The 24,230-nt window shown below is 38.5% G+C and overlaps 1 protein-coding gene across 1 annotated transcript; it reads right to left on the bottom strand.

Annotated features, from left to right (window-relative positions):
• Window positions 1-18,546: 18,546 nt before the first annotated feature.
• On the bottom strand, window positions 18,547-19,102 carry LOC113265845 (NADH dehydrogenase [ubiquinone] 1 alpha subcomplex subunit 12-like). The gene has a single exon (XM_044389432.3). The coding sequence runs from the start codon at window positions 19,076-19,078 to the stop codon at window positions 18,641-18,643; it is 438 nt and encodes a 145-aa protein (XP_044245367.1). The 5' UTR covers window positions 19,079-19,102; the 3' UTR covers window positions 18,547-18,640.
• Between the last annotated feature and the right edge of the window lie 5,128 nt (window positions 19,103-24,230).

Here is a 24,230-nt window from a genome sequence, read left to right as displayed (position 1 = left end):
TTTCCCATTTGTTTTTCTTAATGGCCAAAATGGGAGTATTGCACAGACTATAAGAAGTTTTTTGTCTAATAAACTTTGGAATATTGGGCAGAGCTCTCAAATCTTTCTGGTTTTGGAGGATATTGAGGAATCCTGGGGAGGAACATGAAGGGATCTATTTCTACTTTGAAGGGTTCTGTACCCTATATGTACCCAATTCTGATGGAATTTTTTGTCCCCAAATAAGGCATTTTATCTAACAGCTGATTTAGATCTTCAGTTAAACGAATGATAAGTTGAAGGGGGAAAAGAAACTCAGGCTAGTTGGATAAAGCCCTAGGGGACATATACATGAAGGGGAGAATTTGCGGACATGTAAAAGCAGTCCTTCAATGGCACAGTGAATTTTGATACCTTAATTCATGAGAAGATCCCTCCCTAACAGATTTATTTGGGTGGTAGAACTGAGAAGGAAGTTCTTTTGAGCTTTTAGAGGTCCCACAGAAATGTTAAGAGGTTGAGGTAGAGGAAACCATGAGGCAAATTATCAAAACCCACCGATGTTAAACTTTTGTGACTCCAAGGAAAGGAGACAAGAAATGAAGAGACTAAGAGTAGAATGTGTTGCCCTGTATCACCAAGAAATTTGGTAAGGTGCCCTTTAACTTGGAGGGCTATTTTTTCTTGTGAGTTTAGTGGCAGTTGAGGGCAGTAGGCGTTTCCGTCAATGCAGGGGAGTCAGTAATATTCTGATGTGGAAGGCACTTGGGCTTTTTCCCTCCTCTTGAGGTCCAGACAATCCTGGACCCACTGTCCTTTTTTCTTTACAGTTTTGGCAAGTGTCTTGATCGAGAAGAACCTGTAATTCTGGACACAAATTAAAAGTTTCAGGTTTTTCTGTTTTAATTGCAATGCCATAAGATTGCATTCTGTATTTTCCAAGTTTTTAGAAATGCTATCTTTAGAATCCTGGGCTAATATCTGGACCACAGACATGATTGCATTTTGCCAGTTACTATTATTGTCCTGTAATGTGTCATGGAGCTCTGGTCTGAAACCATTTACAAAGCTTATGGGGAAGTCAGTTCTGGCTCTGCATGTCCTTTCAATGTTGTCTCCAGTTAGTGGTGATAGCCAGAGTTTCAACTCTTTGTTGATTACAATTTTTAATACATGAACAATTTTTGTGGGATAGACCTGAGGGATGTCCCCTAGTTAATTTTCTCTTATTTCTTTTAGTTTCTAGTGGGAATCAAGTAGTCTGAGGCCCTTGAAGATCTTCCAAAAAAATGCTATCTGACTTTTTAAACCAAAGGGAAGCATCTCGAAGCCCAAACAATAGGTGGATAAATGGATACAAACTTAGGAATCCTACAGAATATGCTCCTAGAACAATTCTAAATTGTTCAATAAACCTTCCTTTCCTTTTGGAGGTCAGAAAAGTACTTGGTGATGGCATGTAGTTTGGACTGATACCAAGGTTTAAATGTCTCTTCTGCCGGCCTCACTTGGAATGGTAGGGGCTGTACCCTAAGCTTCATCTGCAAAAGATGACGGCCTGGTTATGGTTACAGGGTATTTAGGGGTTGGGGGTAAAATTGCTGAAGGGTATTCTGGGGAAAAGGCTAGAGAGGGCTAGGAGGGGAATACGTGAGTGCCATGGGTGAGGCTCTATACAGCTCAGAAAATTTTTTTCTGAAAACATTGATTAAGAGCCTCAATCGTTTGAAGGAGGGTTGAATTATTTAGTCATTTTTCACCTCTGAACCAAGCAAAATAAGCAGACCATTTTGTGTCCAAGATTTTTGTTCTTTTATTCCAGGGCTCCTTTTAGGTGGACTAATTTGAGGATATCCTAGGAACCCCAAAGAGGTCGTTACAGCTCAGGAGAGTATAGTAAACTTTTGCCAGGGAGGAAGAAAGTAGATAGTATTAAGGCTATAGTGGTTAAGCATAGAGTGTGCAGGAATTTGAGGAAGAGGGTGGTTTTCAATCAACCAAGAAGATCCCTTGTTCTTGACTAATGATATCTTTACACATATGAACGGATAGGCCTGGGACTCTAATCTAGCTTCCGTGTGCCTATGACTCTAACTCAACTTCTAAAGTATATTTGATTTTTAAGAATCAAAATCTGTTCTCACCATGCTTCAATGGATATTTATACAGAACACTGGAATTTGAAATCAGACTCGCCACTAGATTCCCGAATAAGCAAGCAGCCTGAAGACAAAAGGTCTTGTTGCACGCTGAGAGGTCTAGCTGTCATGTCTGAAGGTCTGATGGTGGTTTTGATTCAGATATGAGTCACAATACCAAGAAATTTGTTAAAGAGAACCAGAGCTAGCTACTAGTTAAAGTGGTAAAGAGAGATTTTATTCAGAAACTATTGCAATAGGGAAAAAGAGACTTCAGTATCGAATTGAGCTCAATTCCAAATATAAGGACAAGTGGGAATTTATAGACAAAGAGCAAGGGGAAGAGATCAATGGATGGAAAATTACTAAGAGGAGACATCAAGGATAGGGAGATTCTTGCTAAACTGACTTAATAGGATTCTTACTGAAGGCATGCCAAGGTGATTAGGTATCAAGGGTGGGGGACTCTCTAAATCAAAGTAGCAGGATTCTTGCTAGGAATGGACTCAGCAAAGATGGATGTGAAAGTTCAAGGTCAAGTCCTAGCTGAGAAGAGGACACAGAGGAGTCTAAAGTTTCATCAAGGAGAGATTCTTCCTCCAACTCCATTTCAAGAGATACACCCCTGTTCACATTCCTACTTTGGCTTCGTGTTCTATGAATTTCAGATCCAGGCCAGTCTGATCTGTGATAGACTAAAGAACACAGGACATCTGCTGGCTATATTCTCAACACTAAAAGCACTGAGGAAGCTATTAAATATCCCTGTTCCATTAGGGTTATCTCCAACATTAGATTGGGTAGATGTTGGCAGAATGGGTATCCCACTGGGTGTATAATTTAAGAAGTGCCACAGAGAGGAAGGCATACTTTCTATCTATACCTGTCACCACATACTGGGGGCTGGAATTCTATCAGAGTGACATCCTTTTATATTAAGGTTATTTTTAAAACCTGCTACTCTATTCTCTCCCCCAACCATCCTCTGATCCAAAACACATACAAACCCTTAGTATTTAAAAAGAAATACTATTTCATCTGTTTTATTCATTTGTGTTTCTATATAACTTGTTTGAACAAAGGGGTCCGTGGACAAAAAAGTATATCAATAAAATAGATTTCTTACAAATCATGAAATGAAGAAAATCTCGTGGAAGCCATGTCAACTTCAATTAAAATGGACTGCTGGGGTTCTGTAAAAACAATCTTAATGTAGATGTGTATAGAGCTTTATAAGTTTGAATCAGTCACATTGTTGAGCCAGTACCAACAAACAAACAAACAAACAAACAAACAAACAAAAAAAAAAACAAGAAAATGAGCTTTGGAACTAGGTCCAGTGGTTTTCAACCACAGGCCATAATACCTCTCTTAGGAGGTATGTACAAATTCACGGAAGATTGTTGGGTTGGCTATTACAGACATTGAAAGCTTTGGAGAAGGGGTACTAAACCTCCTGCCATCCCCAGGACTCCACAGAACTCGGGGCCTGGTGTTGGGTGGTTACTTCTTCACTAGTGCCACTCTACATTGCTCATTGCCAAAAGCCAGCTTTGAAGTTCATGTCATCAGAATCTCCCGCCTCTACTCTTCCTTAATACAGTCATTATATAGACACTGTAGCACTCTTAGCTGCTAGTTCAACGTCACTCTTCCCTATACCATTGTTGACATGGTTCTCCATGACTTCAACATCCCCTGAGATGAAGCATCCAGTAAGCATTGCCTCTTGGGTTGTACTCTCTTACAATAAATAAAAGGTCAATTCTTACTCCTCATCTATTTCAGTGAATGTGAGTCCATCATCTGATACAGTTCACCACTACTTTCTTAAACCATTGCCCTTACCAACTTGAAAGCATCACACTTTCTTGGATTTCTTCTCCTGTTACTGACTGCTCTTTTTCTGATTCCTTCACTTATCCTTTCTCATTTCCCTAATCTTTAAACATCCTATGCCCAGGGCTTGATCTGAGCCTTTTCTTCTATCCACACTCCTTCTGTAGGTGCCTTTGACCAGTCTACTGACTTTACCATCTGTGCTCTGAAGAAACCAAATATTGTATATCCAGTCTAGGCCGCTTCCCTGAGTGTCAAACTCATATAACCAATAATCTACTTAACATCACTATTTGCATGTTAATATTCATCTTTATCACAGCATGCCCAAAACCAGATTTTTGAATTTCTCCACAAGCTGGTTCTTTTTAAGGTTCTCTCATCTCCGTAAATGGCAATTTTATTCTTGCATTCTTTCAGGACAAGAAGCTTCAAGGCAACTCTGATTTCTGTTTCTGTTCCATTCCCCATCTGATCCACTAGCAAATTTGCCAATGCAATACAAAATATAAACAAAAATCCAAATACTTTTCACCATTACTGCTACTGCCACCTTGATCTAAGACACCAACATCTTTAGCCTGGATTGCAGTGAAGTTTCTTTACTGGTCTCTATCTTTTCCATCTACAGTCTATTCTCAGAATAACCAGAGCGATTTTCATAAAGTGGAAGTTTCCACCATTTATGTGACCAGTCCAGCTTGGGTTATTTCCCCCTGTGAACTCACCTTCTTTTTTGTAGCATTCATTTAGTTGTTGATAGCTAGCTTTCAAATTTTAATTGGTTTTGTTTTTACAGGTATTAGTCTAGGTGGTTCATTTTCCCAAGTAGATTACATGCTATCTGAATGCAAGAACCACTCGTTACACTTGTGTCCTCCATTAGGGATATGTAACAAAATGTAGGCAGTCTGTATGTTTGCCAATTAAGTGAAATAACTGAAGTTTAAATATGCCCTTGATATTCTAGATGGACATGTCTTTTTTTTTTAAGACTTTATGTATTTGAGAGAGAGAGAGCATGCGTGCACGTACAAGCATGAGTGGGGGGAGGGGGAGAGGGAAGAGCAGACTCCCCGCTGAGCACAGACACCCCCCCCCTACATGGGGCTCGATCCCAGGACCCTGAGATCATGACCTGAGCCGAAGGCAGATGCTTAACCGACTGAGCACCCCAGGTGCCCCTGGATGGACATATCTTAAGCTCCTGGATTCCCAATATTGTAAATATAACTCTAGCCTATCATTTCCCCCATAAAGGATGGTAACATATAAGGAAAATTAAGATCAATCCTTAAAAACACTCAATGATTCTATAAATACAGGATGCATTTTCTGTAAATCTACTGAAATAAATTTTGCCACTACCATGCCCAATCTTACAGTATGTAATTCTAGTAGGGCTGAAGCTGAGCTGAGTTGATTCTAACAAAGCAGAAGTGATGATAATGAAGGGATACCTGCTAAGTGTCCCTTTAATTGTGTTTCTCTTGGAAGTTACACATTTCTTGAACCACCTTTAAAATGACTCCAATTTTCTCTAATTTTTTTAAGTTGGATAAATATATCTTGTAGATCAGAGAATCCACGGAAGTCATTTCCGAAAACCCTTTTTCTTGTTTCCTCATATAATAATGCATAGGAGGCCCATTCACATCCTAAATCACAAGTTGAAACTATTACTTTAACACTGCATCCTCTAATGTAACTAGCAATTTTGTTTTTCTTCTAAAAGTCCTAAATCTTACTGATTGCTTCAATTTTTATCCTCTCTCATCATCAGCAATAGCTGACATCTTTAATTTTTGATCCAGTTTTCAAAATAAAACACTGATTTACAATTGCATATGTGATGACTAAGACAGAACAAGGTTTTGCTAAGGATGCTCAAGGACAGGCCAGGCTCAGTGACTTGCTACTTCTCCCCCAGTTTTTGTAATTTTATGCCTCTAGGAAGTTACAAATCACTCTGCTAGTCTATGCTTCTAAGGAATGCTGGGACTACTCAAGCCACATCTGTCAGCACCAGGGAACAAAGGTGTATAATTGGGTAGTCAGTTTAAAAGCAGAAATTTAGTAACAGACATATGCAGAGATGTTCAACATCACTAATCATCAGGGAAAGGCAAATCAAAAACACAACGAGATATGGCTCACACCAGTCAGAACGGCAGGTATCAAAAAGACAAGAAATAACAATTGTTGGGCATCTGGGTGGCTCAGTCGGTGAAGCATCTGCCTTCTGCTCAGGTCATGATCTCAGCGTCCTGGGATCGAGTCCCACATCAGGCTCCTTGCTCAGCAGGGAGACTGCTTCTCCCTCTCTCTCTGCCTGCTGCTCCCCCTGCGTGTGTGCTCTCTTTCTCTCTCAAATTAATAAAAAAAAAAACTTAAAAAAAAAAAGAAATAACAAGTGTTGGTGATGATGTAAAGAAAAGGGAAACCTCAGGCACTGTTGGTGGGAAGTAAGCTGGTGCAGCCACTATGGAAAAGAGTATGGAAGTTTCTCAAGAAACTAAACACAGAAGTACCATAAGATCCAGTAATGCCACTTTGGGGCATTTACCTCAGGAAAATGAAAAGAGTAATTTGAAAGGATATATGCACCCCTGTTTATTGCAGCATTATTTACGATAGCCAAGATATAGAAACAACATAGGTTCATCGATAGGTGAGTGGTAAATGATGTGGTATATGTGTATAAAAAAGAATATTACTTAGCTATAAAAAAGAATGAAATCTTGCCATTCGTGACAACAGGCATGGGCCTAGAGGATACAATTGCTAAGTGAGAAAGCAGAGAAAGACAAATACTGTATGATTTCATTTACATGTAGAAGCTAAAAAACACAACAAAAGAGAAATGGACTCAAATATAGAGAACAATGTAGTGCTTACCAGAGTGGAGGCAGGTGGGGTGGTGGGTGAAATAAGTGAAGGGAATTAAGAGTTACAAACTTCCAGTTAATAAAATAAAGTTGTCACAGGGATCAAAATTACAGCATAGGGAGTATAATCATTATTCTAATAACTTTGTATGATGACAGATGTTAAGTACTCTTATGGTGAGCGCTTCATAATGTATATAATTGAATCACTATTTTGTACACCTGTAACTAATATGTCAACTATACTTCCATTAAAAATTTTTAAAAAATGAAGAATGAATAAAATCAGGCTTTGGAAAGCTTTACTTCACAAAGGAAATCTAGATGTGAACATTAAGCAATTGTGTCTGAACGTCAGAATGGCAAAACTATAATAACTAGTGAACTGGTAGCTGTCTGACAGGGATCTGCAAAACCTGAATTTAAGATAATAGGTTGGATATACATTTATAATACATCAATTTTTCTGAGTCTGGGCTCCTGTTTCTTCACTGTAGCTCTAAAAAAGAGGGATTTCTAGGGAACCTGGGTGGCTCCATCGGTTGAGCGTCTGATCATGATCCAGGGGTCTGCTTCTTCCTCTCCATCTGCTCCCCCACCCCCGCTTGCACGCTCTCTCAAATAAAAATCTTTAAAAATAAATACATAAAAAATAAAGAAGAGGGATTTCTGAGGTGTCTGATATTTGCCATCCTCTTCCCTTTGCCACGCTGTCTTCACCTGACTGACATGGCTCTACCCTCAGCTCCATTAGCTTCCTGAGGAGTCCTTTGTCTCCTCAAGTCTCCATTTTCCTCAAGGGCAATGCCGCCCCTGCTTAGGCTTTCTTCTCGTTTGACAGGGGCCAAGGATTGCAGCGGAGGCTGGAGAAGCTTGTGTACATGTAAAGTCATAAAGGAGACAGGAGTGGGACAATGCTACTGCTGTTAGGTAACGATTACTGCTTTCATAGCCAGCAGGTGCTGTACTGTGTGTAGGACAGACAACTACCATATCTGACCTGAGACTAAACCCCTCATCAGCCTCTCTCTCACTCACATCAAAAGAGCAGAGTTTGCAGTGTCTTCCTCCACAGAGGATGCCCCGTTCACTATTTTCTTTCCCAGGAAATACAGTTCTAGAACCCAGGCTCCTGTCTGACCTGCTCCCTCCTGGAAACCAGTGTAAATCCTCCCCATTTCTAGTTAAAGTTTTCTCCCAAGTTCGTTTAAGAGATCTGACTGAACTCTGATGTGACAGAAGTTTAATAAATTATGGCTATTACTTTTATTATCCATGCATAGAACCATTCATCAATGATATTTTTTTCTCGGTTCCAGGCATAGCCTTAATGTTCTGCTTAGCTTTGTTTAAAAAAAAAAATAGCAGAATATATTAGAAAAGAACAAAGCACATAGCTCATGGATATCCATAAACATTTTTTCCTGAAGATCCCAGACTTGGTTTCTGTGTCTCAACTTTAAGAAATATACAAGAGCAGGTTATGTTTTTCTAAAAACAACTGCTCTTTAGAATTACACCATATTTTAAACTTTTCTTATAAGTAACACAAAGCTTCCTTATTAACATGTTAATTTTTTAAACGTGTAATGAAGAAGTCTTATTATTCACGAACTCATTATAGAGTTGTGCTATATAAAGCCCATTGGTAGCCAAATAAAGTTCTGATATCTGTAATTCTTATGACACTAGTACTTACATTCTGGATCTATGGGGTTTTTCAGTTCCTATTTTTTGTAATTATGATTTTATTTTTTTAAGTTTCTTGAATATTTTGCATGTTTTTCTGTTAGACTGTAAAAAGACTGGAAATCACAGATAATGAAGTCAGTTCATTGACAGGAAACTTCCTACACTGATTATGAAAACATCCCAGCAAAATATTAAGAAGCACTGGGTTACCTGAAGCCACAAACTCATTTTCTCCTGACTAGACGATTAGAAAGCAAATAATAAACTTTACAACAACACAATGAATCCTGATTGGCTTCCTAATACAATTTTAATGGCAACAATTCACTTCATTTTTACATACCTTATATTTCTCTCTTGTATTTTAGAAATGTATGTAAGCTAATTTTTTAAATGATTTTATTTATTTACTTGAGAGAGTGAAAGAGAGAGAGAGAGAAAGCTAGAGCATTGGTGGGGGAGGGGCAGAGGGAGAGGGAGAAGCAGACTCCCTGCTGAGCAGGAAACCTGACATGATGCGGGTTTGATCCCAAGACTCTGGCATCATGACTTGAGCAGAAGGCAGATGCTTAACCAACTGAGTCACCCAGGCATCCCGTATGTAAGTTAATTGTAATGATCAACTGCCTTTAAATCCATGATTTAAAAAACACCACACTGGGCTCAGCTTCTTCAGAATGGACACTTTTATTTAGCTTTCATTTATTTGATTAGGCATCATTGCCTAACACTGGTAATAAAATGTTCAAACAACAACAGCAAAGATAATGACCATAGTGATATTAGTTAGTCCTGGGCACTTTCCACTATTAGGCACTGATCTGATGCCTTTATAGGAATTAAGTTCATTTAACAGATCAGAACACCAAGGTATAGAAAGGCTAAGTCAATTGTCTCAAGTCATGTACCTATTGATGAGGGAACCGAAGGCAAGCTGAGGACAAAGCAGAAGCTGACACCCTGCAACCCCCTCCCCCTGGGATGTATACAACATTCCTCAAGCACTCCTAGCTGCCCTAAAGGACAAAGAAATAGTTAACCTATAGATACCACAATCCTGCAAGACTTAAGTCTCCCTCAGTTTGCAAATGTCTTAGCAGTTTACAAGAACAAAGCTATCAGTAACCTAGCTTCCAGAAGGGAATGTAGGTAGACACAGTGAAATTTTCTTACTACCTACAGCCCACTGACAAGTCCTTGAAACAGGCACAGTGACATTCCTCTAGGAACTCAGCTGCCTCGATGTTAATACTTTGCTAAGGGCAAAAGGCAGTCCTAGCCTGACCCTCTCCCCTCCACCAAGATCCTGTCAGTCTACTTTAACGTATAAAAATTCCTTTGGAAACTTCCTTTATCTCTAATCCCCCCTCCCCCAGGATTCGTGTTGGCCATCATCCCCTAAGCATATGGCCCATTGATATACATCTGAAGGGTCTCATGACTAAGGTTTTGTTAGACGGTAATAAATGACCTTTTCCCAACAATAGCTAGCCCCCTCAAGGTCCTGGAAACCTTGCTTCCAAATTCCTTAGAGACACGCTATCCCTAACCCCCTCCCAACCTGAGGGTATATAATGGGCCATTCCTCACAACCCCGGTGCAGCAGCTCTTTCTGCCCACGGGTCCTGTCCCCGTGCTTTAATAAACCACCATTTTGCACCAAAGACGCCTCAAGAATTCTTTCTTGGTCGTCGGCTCCGGACTCTACCCCGCTGAACCTCACGTATATTCCACAACCTCATCACTATGACTTCTAATCCAGCATTCTAATCCAGGTTGTCCACATCCACAGTGCACTTTCAAACCCTCTATCACCACACTCAGCACACACTGGCTGAATGGATCAAGGAGTCCCAACCGAAACGTGCCCTGTTTTCTTTTCCATGTTTCACTGTTGGACCTGTTCTTGGAGTCGGCACTTGACCTTCTACCTGCATCTCGAATTGGTCTGGATTTTAAATTCCTCATATACGCTCTCCCACTCAGTGTGCTCCTTCCCTGTTTTATTCTACCGAGGAGTTCCTCAACTTCTTTTACCGTCTTCATCTCAAATGTAATCAACCTTGGCAGGAAGATGGCTACTTGAGTCTTTAATGTCACTCAGTTAACTTCAGATCATTGCAATGCATCTTCAGGCCAGGAATACTTAATGAGTCTGTAAAGCACTTTCACCTCAGTAGGTGGAAAGCTAAGGGGGAGTGTAAACATCACAATGGAATAGATGTTTAAACAAAAGACTTTGTGATAGCTGTTGTGGTCAGTTATTTTACATATAAATTTGCTAATAACTGAATTTTCATTTGGGGTGTTGAGTTCTTCCCATTTTTGTAGTGACTGTGTTATTCCTTGGTATACCATAAATACAAGATGTGCTGAAAAAAATCTTTAGGATTCCATTTTGTCATCCTGGGAAGAGTGACACTTTTCGGTAAATTTTAAAAATGCCTTCTGATTATTCTCTAAGGATTCCATAAAGTCACAAGCACCAGGCTCACAGCTGCGTGGCAGCACGGATGTTTAACTGTAGTGCTAGTGCGGCAGGATAAAGCTCTAGCCATCAAGGTCTCACAAAGAGAGTGGGGTAATACTCAAATTTAGTCAGAAATGCTGAGGCATTCACCACAAACTTTCCACCTAGCAATGATCTCGAATTTTTGGTAAAACATCAGGTTGGAGAACTTCTTCCATTTGAGCCTGATGAAACTCTCATCACTGTGCGATTTCAACCCCAAATGGAGAGCAAGAAATAGAAAGCAACATTAATCCAGTTAAGTTCTGTAAAGGCAATAGTCGATGTTTGTCGTTGCTAAAGGCATTAAATGAACTAGGGAGAAAAGGTTTCACCCAGTGATCACAGATAAATAATAGCAATATTACTTTACAAAAGTCAACTTATTTCAATTCTTTTATCTTCTGTTCTACTTTAATTCAGTGTAGGGACGAAGGGCAGGTTCCCCCAAAAGGGACCACTTCGGCATAAAGATTATTTTGAGTTAAAAGTCACCAAAAGCCAGCAGATGCTGGAAAAGCTCTTTCCCTCCCCCTCAATTACCAAAATTTACACTGGAAAGGAGAGGCTGTACCAGGAAGAGAGCTATTAACAAAGACTTCCTTTCACCTAAGAACCTTATCTGTTTTTGAAAACATCTCCTTTGGCCTTCTTGTTAAATGCTCTTTTTCCCCTTCGTGTCCTCAGACCCTACCCCTCTCTTTAGCTCCTGTAAGCCTCCAGTTGCCTCATTGTCTTTGGAATTTCCTGTGTTAATTCCCTGCACGTACGCCTATTAAATTTGATTTTCTCCTGTTAATCTGTCTTATGTCAATTTGATTCTAAGTCCAGCTAGAGGGAGTTTACGGCAGAGGAAGGTCTTCCTCCCCAACATCGGCAAAGAAGTTCTAATTATAGAATGTAACAAAAAGGTTGTCAACACCAGTGCAAAGTAAGAAATTACTTTCCTTCCACATTAAGTTAATATGGCACAAATAATGACAATAAGGTGATTTTGATATTAAAATATTTTCTCTAATAAACCATTAAGGACTTTGTTAAATATAGGTGATTTGATAGAGATTTTTAAAACTTTCATTAGGGCATGGGATATCGTAAACAAACTGAGTCTGAAATGTTGAAAATTAAATACCTTAAAAGTCCTTTTGAATTATAACAAAATGCAAAGTGAAGCATTAAAAGTCGATTAAAACTATCATTTCACTAATAGCAAAGGTAAATACAATTTTGCAAATTTCACAGGTAGGCAAAATTTCTCCAAAAAATTTCACACGTATATTTTACGAACAATTTTTAGGTTAAAGACAACTTTCAAATTATTTCTGAAAAGATGCCTACTGCCAGTGTCCAGTTTCAGGCGCACAGACACAAAGGACACGTTTCAAGACACATCTCTTGGTGCCAAAGTGATCTCTAGCCTTTTAAATCAGGCATTAATTAGTGCCATGGGCAGAAAAATGTGTTGTTATTGTTTTAAAGTGATCACGTTGTTGAACTTGCTTATTAAGGAATGAGGATATACTTTTGTTCTGAAGGGCTTACATGACTTCTTTAAAAATAGATTTGCAAATTTAAATGGTATTCATTTTATCTAGCCTACAGTGGACATTCCTAAAATTAACTACTTAGGAGGCTTTATGAACAAAGTCTGTGCCTGGTTTCCCTGTATTGATTTGACAATCAAATCACTGGCAGCAGAATTAAAGGTTTTATGGGAGAGAATAAGGTGGTATATGGTATTGACCAAGACCATGACATTTACAGTTAGTCTCAAGTGGTACAGTTTGAAAAGGCTTACATGGGGAATCTCTGTTTTGTTGATTGTATTTTTATTATGGACAACTTCAAATATGTGCAGAAATAGAATTAATCTCCATGTACTCATCATCCAGGATGAATATTTAGAAAACCATGGCCAATCCTGCTTCAGATATATGCCCACCCCCTTCCTCACCTCCCATATTATGTTGAAAAAAATCCCAGACATTCTCTCATCTGCAAATATTTACAGTGAATCTCTAAAAGTAACAAATAACCAGGGTAAAACTGTCACATCTAAAAATTAACAATTCCTTAATATCAACACAAATCGAATAACTATTTAGTGTTCAAATTTCCAACAGTTTTATAATTATCATGTTCTTAACTTTTATTTTATAATATGGACTCCTAGGAAGTTGCAAAAATAGAGTCCTGTGAACTCTTGTCCTAATGTTTTCCCCAATAGTGACATATAATTGCAGTAAAGTAGCAAAAGAACAAGGAAATTTACATTGGTAAAATAGCGTTAACTAGAGTACAGCCTTATTCCATTTTCTTTTTGTTGTTGTTTTTTACACATATGCGTGCATGTGTGCATGTGAGAGAAAGATTGATCACAGTGTGACTGTTTAGGCCCCAAAGTAGTGGACAGGCCAGAGGGCCCAAAACTTCGCTAAAGCTTTGTTTGCTGCCACAGGCATGTCTGAAAATCCCAAGTGATACATCTTTGTTTTTTGTTTTTTTTAAAGATTTTATTTATTTATTTGAGAGAGACAGAGCGAGAGAGCACAAGCAGAGGGAGGGGCAGAGGCAGAGGGAGAAGCAGGCTTCCTGCTGAGTGGGGAGCCCAATGTGGGGCTTCACATGGGGCTCTATCCCAGGATCATGGGATCATGACCTGAGCCAAAGGCATATGTTTAACTGACTGAGCCACCCAGGCACCCAAGTGATTCATCTTTATCTTCTATCCCACAGCTCCCTCCTCCAAAAGCAAAGATAAAAGAGGGTGTAATGGAGACAAAAGAAGTGTATGTATTTGTTTACCATACTTCTATATGATACAATTTATTTATATATTCCTTGGACCTGCTCCTCTCCCATAGTCCTTTATGCTCCTGGACTAGGGCTAATGCAAACAGAAATTACATGGTGATACTGCTCGAAGGACACTAAATCAGGAACCCCTAGAGCTGGAATATCATTCTGCCCCTGTCTCTCTGGCAAGAGGCTGCCTGACCATCACTGCCAGCATTTGTCTGTCCAGCTGAAATCTCAGAGGGCTTGGAGAAGCATTTATGAGTAAATGGAATTACATTTGAAACCCCTATAGATTAAGTGTTGGGGAAGGCAAATCTCTCTGACAACTAGCTGAAAGGCACCTATAATATTCTCATTTTAAAACCATATAAATGTAATAGAAATTTGCATTTGAGAATTTGTTCTATAGATATTAGCACCATCACAAATTATCATTCAAAAATAATTGTCTTTTTGTAATTTCTAATTACAAAACATTTCCTAGCAATATGACCTATTTGGAATGGTTAGAATCATTGAAATTATGGGAGTATATAAACCACTTGAATGGGTAAACATTCAACTGGGCAGTAGTTTCTTTCTTTTTTTTTTTTTTTTTAGATTTTATTTATTTGTTTTAGAGAAAGAGAGCACACACGCAAGCAGTGACAAGGGAGAGGGGCAGCAGGGGAGGGAAAGGAAAAGGGAGAGAATCTCAAGCAGACTCTGTGCTCAGCGTGGAGCCTGACTGGGATTCAACCTTATGACCCAAGGTCATGACCTGAGCCAAAACCAAGAGTTGGATGCTTAACCGTTGGAGCCACCCAGGTGCCCCTGGGCAGTAGTTTCTAATGTACTTATCTTTATCTTCAAATTTGGGGCATTATAGACATTACTATTGACTAAATATGATGTGACCTGAGCAATAATATTATTCATACCAAAGATCATAGCACCCCGCACCATGATAACATGGCTACTAAAGTAGGAGAATAATGCTTGCCTGTATTCCTTCCAGCAATACTGTGAATGTCAGAGAGTGGCTCACTCATTTTTACTATTTAATGTGAAGATTTAGGTCTTTTCCTGTATCTCATTCATTTGTAGCCATACATGCCAGGTATGGATGCTGGTCCCTTCATTTACCTTCTATGTGGAATTCTGACAACTCTAGGAGGGAGCTGGTGTTACTTTGTACTTTTTGATGAAGAAACAAGGTATAAAGAAAAAAATTACTTTTCATTTTTACATAATTAATAAGCGGTTGTGCTGGAATTTGAAACCGGTTCTTATGTATGTGATCAGGAGCAGAAGGTATTTCAGCTACAGTAGGCAAGTGCAAATGAATATTATTATTTTTTGTTTTTATAAACTTGGAAGCATCAAGATCACTGGTAAATGTCTAAACTCGGTCATTTACTTTACTTTCAAATAGTTCACTGTTACTCTAAAGTCAAAATATACTGACAACATGGTCTCTTGCAAATTTTTTAGTTCATAATTGATTTCAAATAAAATCATTGTACATTAATATACCCTAACTCTTTAAATTGCTTTCTTTTGTAACTACTATTTTTCACTAAAATGAATGTGACTATATGCATTACATTAAAAAACACAAAAATAATAGTACCAAACATTTACATAATACATATTAAGTTAAATATAATTTCACAAATGTTAGGGTTGCTGAATATTTTTTATTTTCACTCAATGGAGTATCACCTTCTGTTCAATTCCTGCAATTTCTTTTTTTTTTTTTTTAAGATTTTATTTATTTATTTGTCAGAGAGAGAGAGAAAGAGAGAGAGGGAGGGTGCACAAGCAGGGGGAGTGGCAGGCAGAGGGAGGAGCAGACTCCCCGCTGAGCAATGAGCCTGATGTGGGACTCCATCCCAGGACCCTGGGATCAGGACCTGAGCCAAAAGCAGACACTTAACCTACTGAGCCAGCCAGGCGTTCCTAATTCCTGCAATTTCTACCAGACTTTTAAATTAATGTTCTTCTCAGAGTTCATATTTTCTCAATTAAAACAAATTATCCACACCCATGAAAAGAAACACTTTCTTGCCGATTTCCTCCTAAACCTATCCCTTCTTCCTCCTATTCCCCTCTCAAGTAAATAATTCCACTGGCATCCTCCACTGCATATGAAAACATCTGTATCTAAAAATACACCTACCACTGTATTTTACTGACCCGATGTGCTACGTGTCTCTTAGACTCCCATTTGTCAACTGTCATATTAACATTTAAATTTGGATTCACACCGTGTTGCCGACTTAATGCAAAAGCTTTCAAATTGATATAACAGATTTTGGCTTCTCCCCATCACCCACCATCCAACCTCTACACCACCACCAGGTCTGACTTCCTGAAACATAGATAGGATTGTATTACTCCTCTACTTAACACGGTCCAATATTAGGTCTGTTGTCAATAGCATTTTCACATTTAATGTTTCCCAAGTAGATTTTAAGGTCCTCTGAATAACAATTATATTTTGCTCATATGTGTACTTTCAAAAATGAAAATTGAACTAATGTGCTAAATAATTACAGATTCAATTAATAAAAAAACAAATGCGTGGGCCAATGAATGAAGACTGCAAATCAACTTGAGCAGTGTTTTTTAATCTGTTAGTCACAATCTATTAGTGGATGGAAAAATCAACCCAGATATTGCCAACTAGTACTTTTTTTAATTAAGCAAAATAGAATAGGAAGATAGTGGAATGAGTCACATTTTGTAAGAAAAAGTATCATTCTGTAAAATCTGGTTACAATTAAGTGTGCACATTGCACATGCATGTGTGTATTTACCAGGTCATGATGTAAAATATATTCTTAAATCAGGTCATGAAAATGAAGACTGGAGGTTCCACATCTGGCCTGACAGTACGAAGAGGTCCACAGACTCACTTGCCATTGTAAGTGGTAAAAATTACTTAAAAAGACAAACATTTAATGTCTCTGAAAATCAACCTAAAGGAATGCTTCAGATGAACATTTATTCAAGAAAAATCTATTAAAACAAGGTAAGAATTATGAGAGTCTGTATTTGAACCAACATCCATGTCCTCCCTCCCCTGGTCAAGCTCAGTGAGATGGACACTACACTCTAGATTGCTACGGGGAAGGAAACAGAATTCCCTCTCTCCCCAGTTCCTAGTGAAAAGGTTTTCTTCCCAAGAGGGGCAGGATTTCGACATCTGTCATCCGGGTCACAGGCACCTATAGCTGAAGCTAGGATCTGGGCATGTGTGACAGAGAGGTGGAGGCCCTTTTCTGCCACACCCCACTCATTGAACAAAGCCTGTATTACCTGAAGTTTCCAACAAAACATAAGTCAATGCAAAGAAAATGGAAAGTATAACTCACTCATGGTGGGGGGGAGGGGGAAGTATGCAATATAAACTATCTGTGAGAGCAACTAGATATTGTATTTAATAAAGACTTGGAAGTAGCCATTATATGTTCAAAGAACTAAAGAAAATCGTGATTATAGAAGTAAAGGAAGGTATGATGACTATGTTTCATCAATGGAGGAAATAAAGAGATAAAGCAAATAAATTGGACAATTGAAAAAAACAGTAACTAAATAAAAAATTCATTATAGGCATTCAAGAGCAAATTTGAAATTTCAGACAAAAGAACTAGCAAACACACATGTAGACCAATGGAACAGAATTTCGAGCCCCCAAATATACCTGAGCATATTTGGTTAACCAACATAGGACAAGGAAGCCAAGAATACTCTATGGGTAAAGGATAGTCTTTTAAATAAATGGTGTTGGGAAAACTGGATAATCACATGGAAAAGAATGACAGGGATCTCCATCTTATAACACTCACAAAAATTAACTCTAACTGAATTAAAGACTTAAACATAAAAACCTGAAACCATAAGAGTCCTAACAGAAAACATAGGGAAAAAGTTTCTGGATACTGGTCTTGGTAATGAGTTTTTGGATATGACACCCAAAGCATAAGCAACAAAAGTAAAAAATCTACAAGAGGGTCTTTGTCAAACTAAAATGCTTCTGCACAGCAAAAGAAAGAATCAACAAAATAAAAAGGAAACCTACAGACTGGGAAAAAATATTTGCAAACTGTATGCCTGAAAGGGAGTGAATATCCAAAGTAGGTAAGGAACATCTGCAACACATAGCAAAAAAATAGCAATCCAATTTTAAAAAAAAACAGGCAGAAGGGTTGCCTGGGTGTCTCAGTCGGTTGGTTAAGTGTCTGACTCTTAATTTCTGCTCAGGTCATGATCTCAGGGTTGTGAGATGGAGCCCTACGCAGGGCTCCACGCTGGGCTTGGAGCCTGCTTAAAATTCTCTCTCCCTCTCCCTCTGTACCTTCCCTGTACTCGTGCGTGCTAGCTCTTTCACTGTAAACCAACACCAACAAATGCACAGAAACCTTAAATGGGCTTTTTTCCAAGGAAGGCATATAGATGGCCAACAGGTACACAAGATGCTCAACATCATTCATCATCAGGGAACAGCAAATCAATATCACAATGAAGTATCACCTCACACCGGTCAGAATGGCTATCATTAAAATAAGAGATAAGTGTTGGTCAAGGGCCAGAATGTGTGCTAGATCTACGAGCTGCTATTGCTTCATATATACCATGCAAATAACATGGATGTGAATGTTTAAAGGCTGCTTCAGTGCTCTCCTGGTCTCCTTTTTTTTTCCCCCTTTTGACATTGCTTAAACAATTTTAATCAAGTGAACAGTAAGCAGTAAAAGTGCAATTGCATGAAGAGCCCACATTTCACATGTTCAAACTGTTTTCCAGTGTCTTTACTTGTAAGGTGTTGAAGGTGGGACCCACTCTTGAATCTTCTTTCTAGTGGTAGAATAAGGTACATGTTGTTCTGGAGTGCCACTCACATTTAACTTATGGTTCGTCCAGATGAATTTACGAGCAACAGGTGGTTTTGTTGTTGGAGGATCATCGGTCATACGGTGAAGCCAACGATGCCATTCAGGGGGCACCATGCTTCCATCCACATCCCAAAATGTGTTTTTGCCATTCATTTCAGTAGTATATATAACCCATCGGTGACGGCCAAAAAACTGCTTGTTGTCTTCATAGTATTTGTTTCCATATTTGTCTTCCCCCACTAAGGTACCAACCTTCACATCATTTGCCCTGAAGAAAACCCGTAGATAGCCATGGAGGCCGCCGTGGCCGCTGACCTGCTGCAACCCGCGTTTCAGGACCTGCAAGAGTTCCATCTTGTTCCATAGGCCCACCCTCCCAGGTGCCTCCTGATATCTGCTTATTCCAGTCAATTACTATAAGAGAGAACCAACTAGAAATATAACTTCATTCAAACAGAAAATAAAATTTTAAAAGAATTTTAAACAGAAATGTTATCACTTGTATCATGTGTTTAAGAGCCCATTTAATCGGGGGGCTATATTAAATACAAATTCTACTACAGTTGTGTCAACAAACAGTGTCGTGTTTAAGCTGTCACTTCCAATTTCTCTTAACTAGGAGGCAAAAATCAGGCAGTCTTTAAACTTCTTTTGCATGCCTTCCAACTGCATAGTTCTGGGCTTATGGCAGCATATGTGCAATCAGATTTTTTGCTTGTTGGTTATTTAAAAGCTTTGGTCTGATAGTGTGATTGAGCACACTTTTCCAAGTGCACTTGAACTACACTTGCCTTATTATTCATTATGAAGCGGCGAAGTAACCATTTAAAGAAGAATACCCAGCAGTGGAAATCTGTTTTTACCATGCATTACTGATTTGTACTAGGTTTTGATCAAAAGCAACTCTGGTCTTTATTAACTCAATGGTTTAAAAGTGGCCTGATTCCCTTAGTTTCCTAATTTTTATTTCCTTGAACTGTTTATGACTGAACATGACTTCAGCCAATTTATTCTTTGTACTTGCTATCTTGTCATTAAAAAAAAAGAAAAGAAGGCTGAAAACCATGAGCTATTTATTCAAATGTGAAGTGTTGACAACTGTAGGGGCCTAGGGCAGGGTGCCCCAAGGTGGGATACTTCGGCAGAAAGATTATTTTGAGTTAAAAGTAATCAAAACCGAGCAGATGTAAAAAAGCTCTCTGCCTCCCCCTCAATTGCCTAAATTTACTTTGGAAAAGAGAGACTGTACCAGGAAAAGAGAGCTATTAACAGAGACTCCCCTTCACTTAAGAACCTTCTCTGCTTTGTTTTTGAAAACATCTCTCTCTCTCTTTTTTAAAGATTTATTTATTTATTTATTTATTTATTTATTTATTTATTTGAGAGAGGGATAGAACACAAGCAGGGAGGAGGGGCAGAGGGAGAGGGAGAAGCAGACCTCCCTCCTGAGCAGGGATCCTGGTGTGGGGCTCCATCCCAGATCCCTGAGATCATGACCTGAGCCAAAGGCAGAGGCCCAACTGACTGAGCCACCCAGGCACCCCTGAAAACATCTCTTCTGGGGTGCCTGGGTAGTTCAGCCAGTTAAGCGTCTGCCTTCAGCTCAGGTCATGATCCCAGAGTCCTGGGATGGAGCCCCACGTTGGGCTCCCTGCTCAGCGGGGGGGGGGGGGGGGGGGGTCTGTTTCTCCCTCTCCCTTCTCCCTCTGCCTTCCGCTCCCCCTGCTTGTACTCTCTCTGTGTCAAATAAATGAAATCTTTAAAAAAACGAAAAAAAAAAAAAAAAACCCTCTTTTGGCCTTCTTGTTAATGGTCTTTCTCCCCTTTGTGTCCTACCCCTCTTCTTAGCGCATGTGAGCTTCATGTTGCCTCACTGTCTTTGGAACTTCTCTGTGAATTCCCCACACGTAGGTCTATTAAATTTGATTTTTTCCTGTTAATCTGTCTCATGTCCATTTGATTCTAAGTCCAGCCAGAAGAAGCATAGGGCAGAGGAAGGTCTTCCTCCCTGAAACTGAGCATCCAAGGCAAAATGAAGATGCTTTTGGCCTGATTTTAGTAGTGTTAAGATACACAGGAATTTTGAGAATGATTGCTACTCTTACTATTTACACAGCTTGTAACTCTGGGTGATTTTTACATGTATACATAACTTTAGAACTACTTTCTCATACTTGCATTAAAGTACACCAGTCAGTAATGATGTCAACATCACATCAAAGAGTAGAGATGGAAGGCTTTCCTTCATGATTGGTTGGTTAATATATTTTGCTACTCCATGGCTCTCTTCCTCATGGACTGAGATGGCATGATATAAAAATAAGAACCATTAGTAAACTTCATATTTGACAGGTTGATCAAAATATTTAACATAATCCATTGATTACAGCTTCTTTAAGATTCATATACTTAAAGGCAAATGCTATAAAAATCTGTGTAGATTCTAATGGTTGGTATCATTAAAGAGAATGTTTTGCTGAAAATGGTTAGTAATGTACATTTGCCTCTAATGGGATTAGAGCTGAACAACTGTAATAACTTTCAAATTACAACATAATACTATTACAACAGAGCAGCAAGAAGCCATTTTCTATTTTCATTTAGCTTTCCCCATGGAGAAAAAAGTTGTATATAGTTCAAGAAAAAAAAAAAATATGAACACTACAGTTAACCACTCACAGGTTGGGTTGTCTTGACTTCTCATTTTATGTGTACTGGGTCATGTCACCTTTTCCCATAATCCTAACAGAACTTTGAATAAAAATCACAATGTGACTTGCCTTCAAATCCTAGATAAAATGAATGTTTATACGACTGTCTGAATAAAACAAACCCTACAAAATGGATCGGTAACCAAATTTATGTCATTTAACTTAAGTGTTTGATGCTTTCTCCAGCAACCAGCTTTAAGCTCTGTGATAAAAAGTTGTATGGAGAATGTGTACAAATTCTGTAGCTAATTTAGGTATAACTGATGCATATATAATTCCTTGAAAATATTTCATTTTAAGCTGCATATTTCTAATGTGTCATAAGACTATTGCACTAAATTAATTTTAGTAAGAATTTTTACAGATAACCTTACATATTTTAAGAAATTTGAATTTGGCCCCATATTAAAAATTTCTACATTAACATTTTCAAGTGCAGAAAAATTCAAATAATTACTCAGGGAATATACATATACCTGTTACCTAGATTTCATAATTAACATTTACCATAGTTGCTTATCACATTCATCTATCCATTAATCCATCTTATTTTTAAATGTACTTTAAGTTGCAGAGAGCAGAAAAACTCACCCCTAACATTAAATTTTAATCCCTTGTACTCTTCTATAAAAGTAAAGTCCCCTTTGCCGGCACCCGGATATGGAGTTGATATTCAAAGGGGAATCAAGTGGTTTGTGCCGTAGGCTAGGTTTCAGCAAACCACAACCCATGTGCTAAATCTGGACTGCTACCAGTGCTACTAAGTTTCTACTGGAATTTAGCCACCCGTATTTACCTACTGACCTATTGTTTATAGCTGCTCTTGCACCTCAGGGATAGAGCTGTAGCAGAATCCATGCAGCCCACAAAGCCTAAAACATTATCTGGCCCTTTTACAAAGTCTGCTGACCCCTATTTTGCTGAACTCTGTCTCCAAGTGCCCCTGTGAACTATAGCGAATATATATATATATATATATATATATTTTTTTTTTTACCAAATCAGAATTTAGATTTCCTCATGTTCAAAACATAGAATGGATGTATTGAAATGAGACTATAACTCTCTACATTTTTTTTTTTTGATTCATCATCCCTATACTTCTTCCTCTTGCTCTTCCCATTAGTGAGTCTTTGAACTTCCTTTGCCCCATTTCATGTTTATGGGTAGAGTTGCTTATCCTGGAGTTCATTCAACATAGATCCTGGCATGCAAACTGAATTTCAAGTTTAATTAAAATATTCTCCGAAACTTCAGGTCAGTTTATATTTTTCATGAACAAAGACATTCTTCATAGCCACATCTGTAGTTTCTCAACTAAATGCTAGAATTCTGACCTATGCACAGTAAAGTGTACTATAACTCTCACCATATTAACTATTGTGCAATTATGGAGAAAAATCAGAATTGCTATATAAGTATACTCACAAATCATCTCTCCCAATTAACCTGTTTCCAATCATCTCTCCCAATTAACATGCTTCCAGAATACCTCTTAGTGCTTAATATCAAATTTGTAGAACTCTCAATGTAACATTTTTTGGCAAATTTTTACATTTCTATCCCTAAGACTCAATACATTTAGTAAAAAGGGGGTGCTCAAGTCTTGAACAATATGCAAACGACATTCTAAATTGCAATGAAGAGGGGCACCTGGGTGGCTCAGTCAGTTAAGTGGCTACCTTCAGCTCAGGTCATGATCTCAGTGTCCTGGGACTGAATCCTGCATCAGGCTCCCTGCTAAGCAGGGAGCCTGCTTCTCCCTCCTCTTCTTCCCTTCCCCACCCTACTTGTGCCCTCTCTCTCTCAAATGAATAAATAAAATATTTTTTAAAAATTGTAATGAAGAGGATCTGTCCCTTAAATAGTCATGGTATTAAGAGTAGAATCACAGTCTCAAACTCAATGTGATCCATTCTCCATCATTCATTTGCTATGACAGAATTTCCACAGAACCTGTCCCATTTAGATGTTTTTGCTTGACTGAACAAAACTGTAAATAAGGAAGGAAAGGGAGAGAGACATTACAATGGAAGAGAAGAAAATACTATTTATATGTCAACTGTTCACCATATTTACCATATTAGTTGATGATTACAAAAAAATTGAGGATTTGACATAGCAATAGAATTATGTGTCCAGCTCAGTATGGTTTCATTACATTTTCTAAAACTGAGTTTGAGTTAGATGTGAAACATATTGTATTTTGCCCATTTAAAATCATTGGAGGCCAAATAAATAAATAAATAAATAAATAAATAAATAAATAAATAAAATAATTGGAGGCCTAAATAAATAAGTAAATAAATAAAATCACTGGAGGCCAGCCAAGTTGGTCTGTTTATCCCACTGATTACAACTAAAAACTGGACAGAAAAAGCAACCACTTGAGGAATCTCCAGTGTAAAGTAGAGCAGGTAGATTGAGGATGAAAATGAAAACCTGAATGGAAATTTTTTCTCACCACTTTGCCCTAAAGGAGACTTCAGTCACATGGAATTGCACAACAATGTAAAAGTCTAGAACCCTAAGAGAATTTCATTTTCCAATCAGAGAAGTTAAAAAGGGGGTGGGGGGCTTAGAGTTGGAGTATGTGGGAGAAGTTCCAGAGAAGAATCTGGAGAAGAGCAGTTCTTAAATCCACAGATGAAGCTACATAAACTCCAGGCTGATTCTCAAGCTATTAATGAGCAGAACAGACCCATAGAAGTATAGCAAAGGCTTCAAGAAGTTTACTGTATCAACAATTGCCTAAGTATTGGACTAGCCTCTAAGTAGCCAATGTGGCAGACCCA

The sequence above is a fragment of the Ursus arctos genome, chromosome X (assembly GCF_023065955.2).
Source record: "Ursus arctos isolate Adak ecotype North America chromosome X, UrsArc2.0, whole genome shotgun sequence".
Taxonomy (NCBI): domain Eukaryota; kingdom Metazoa; phylum Chordata; class Mammalia; order Carnivora; family Ursidae; genus Ursus; species Ursus arctos.
This window is presented reverse-complemented; position numbering and strand designations above follow the sequence as displayed.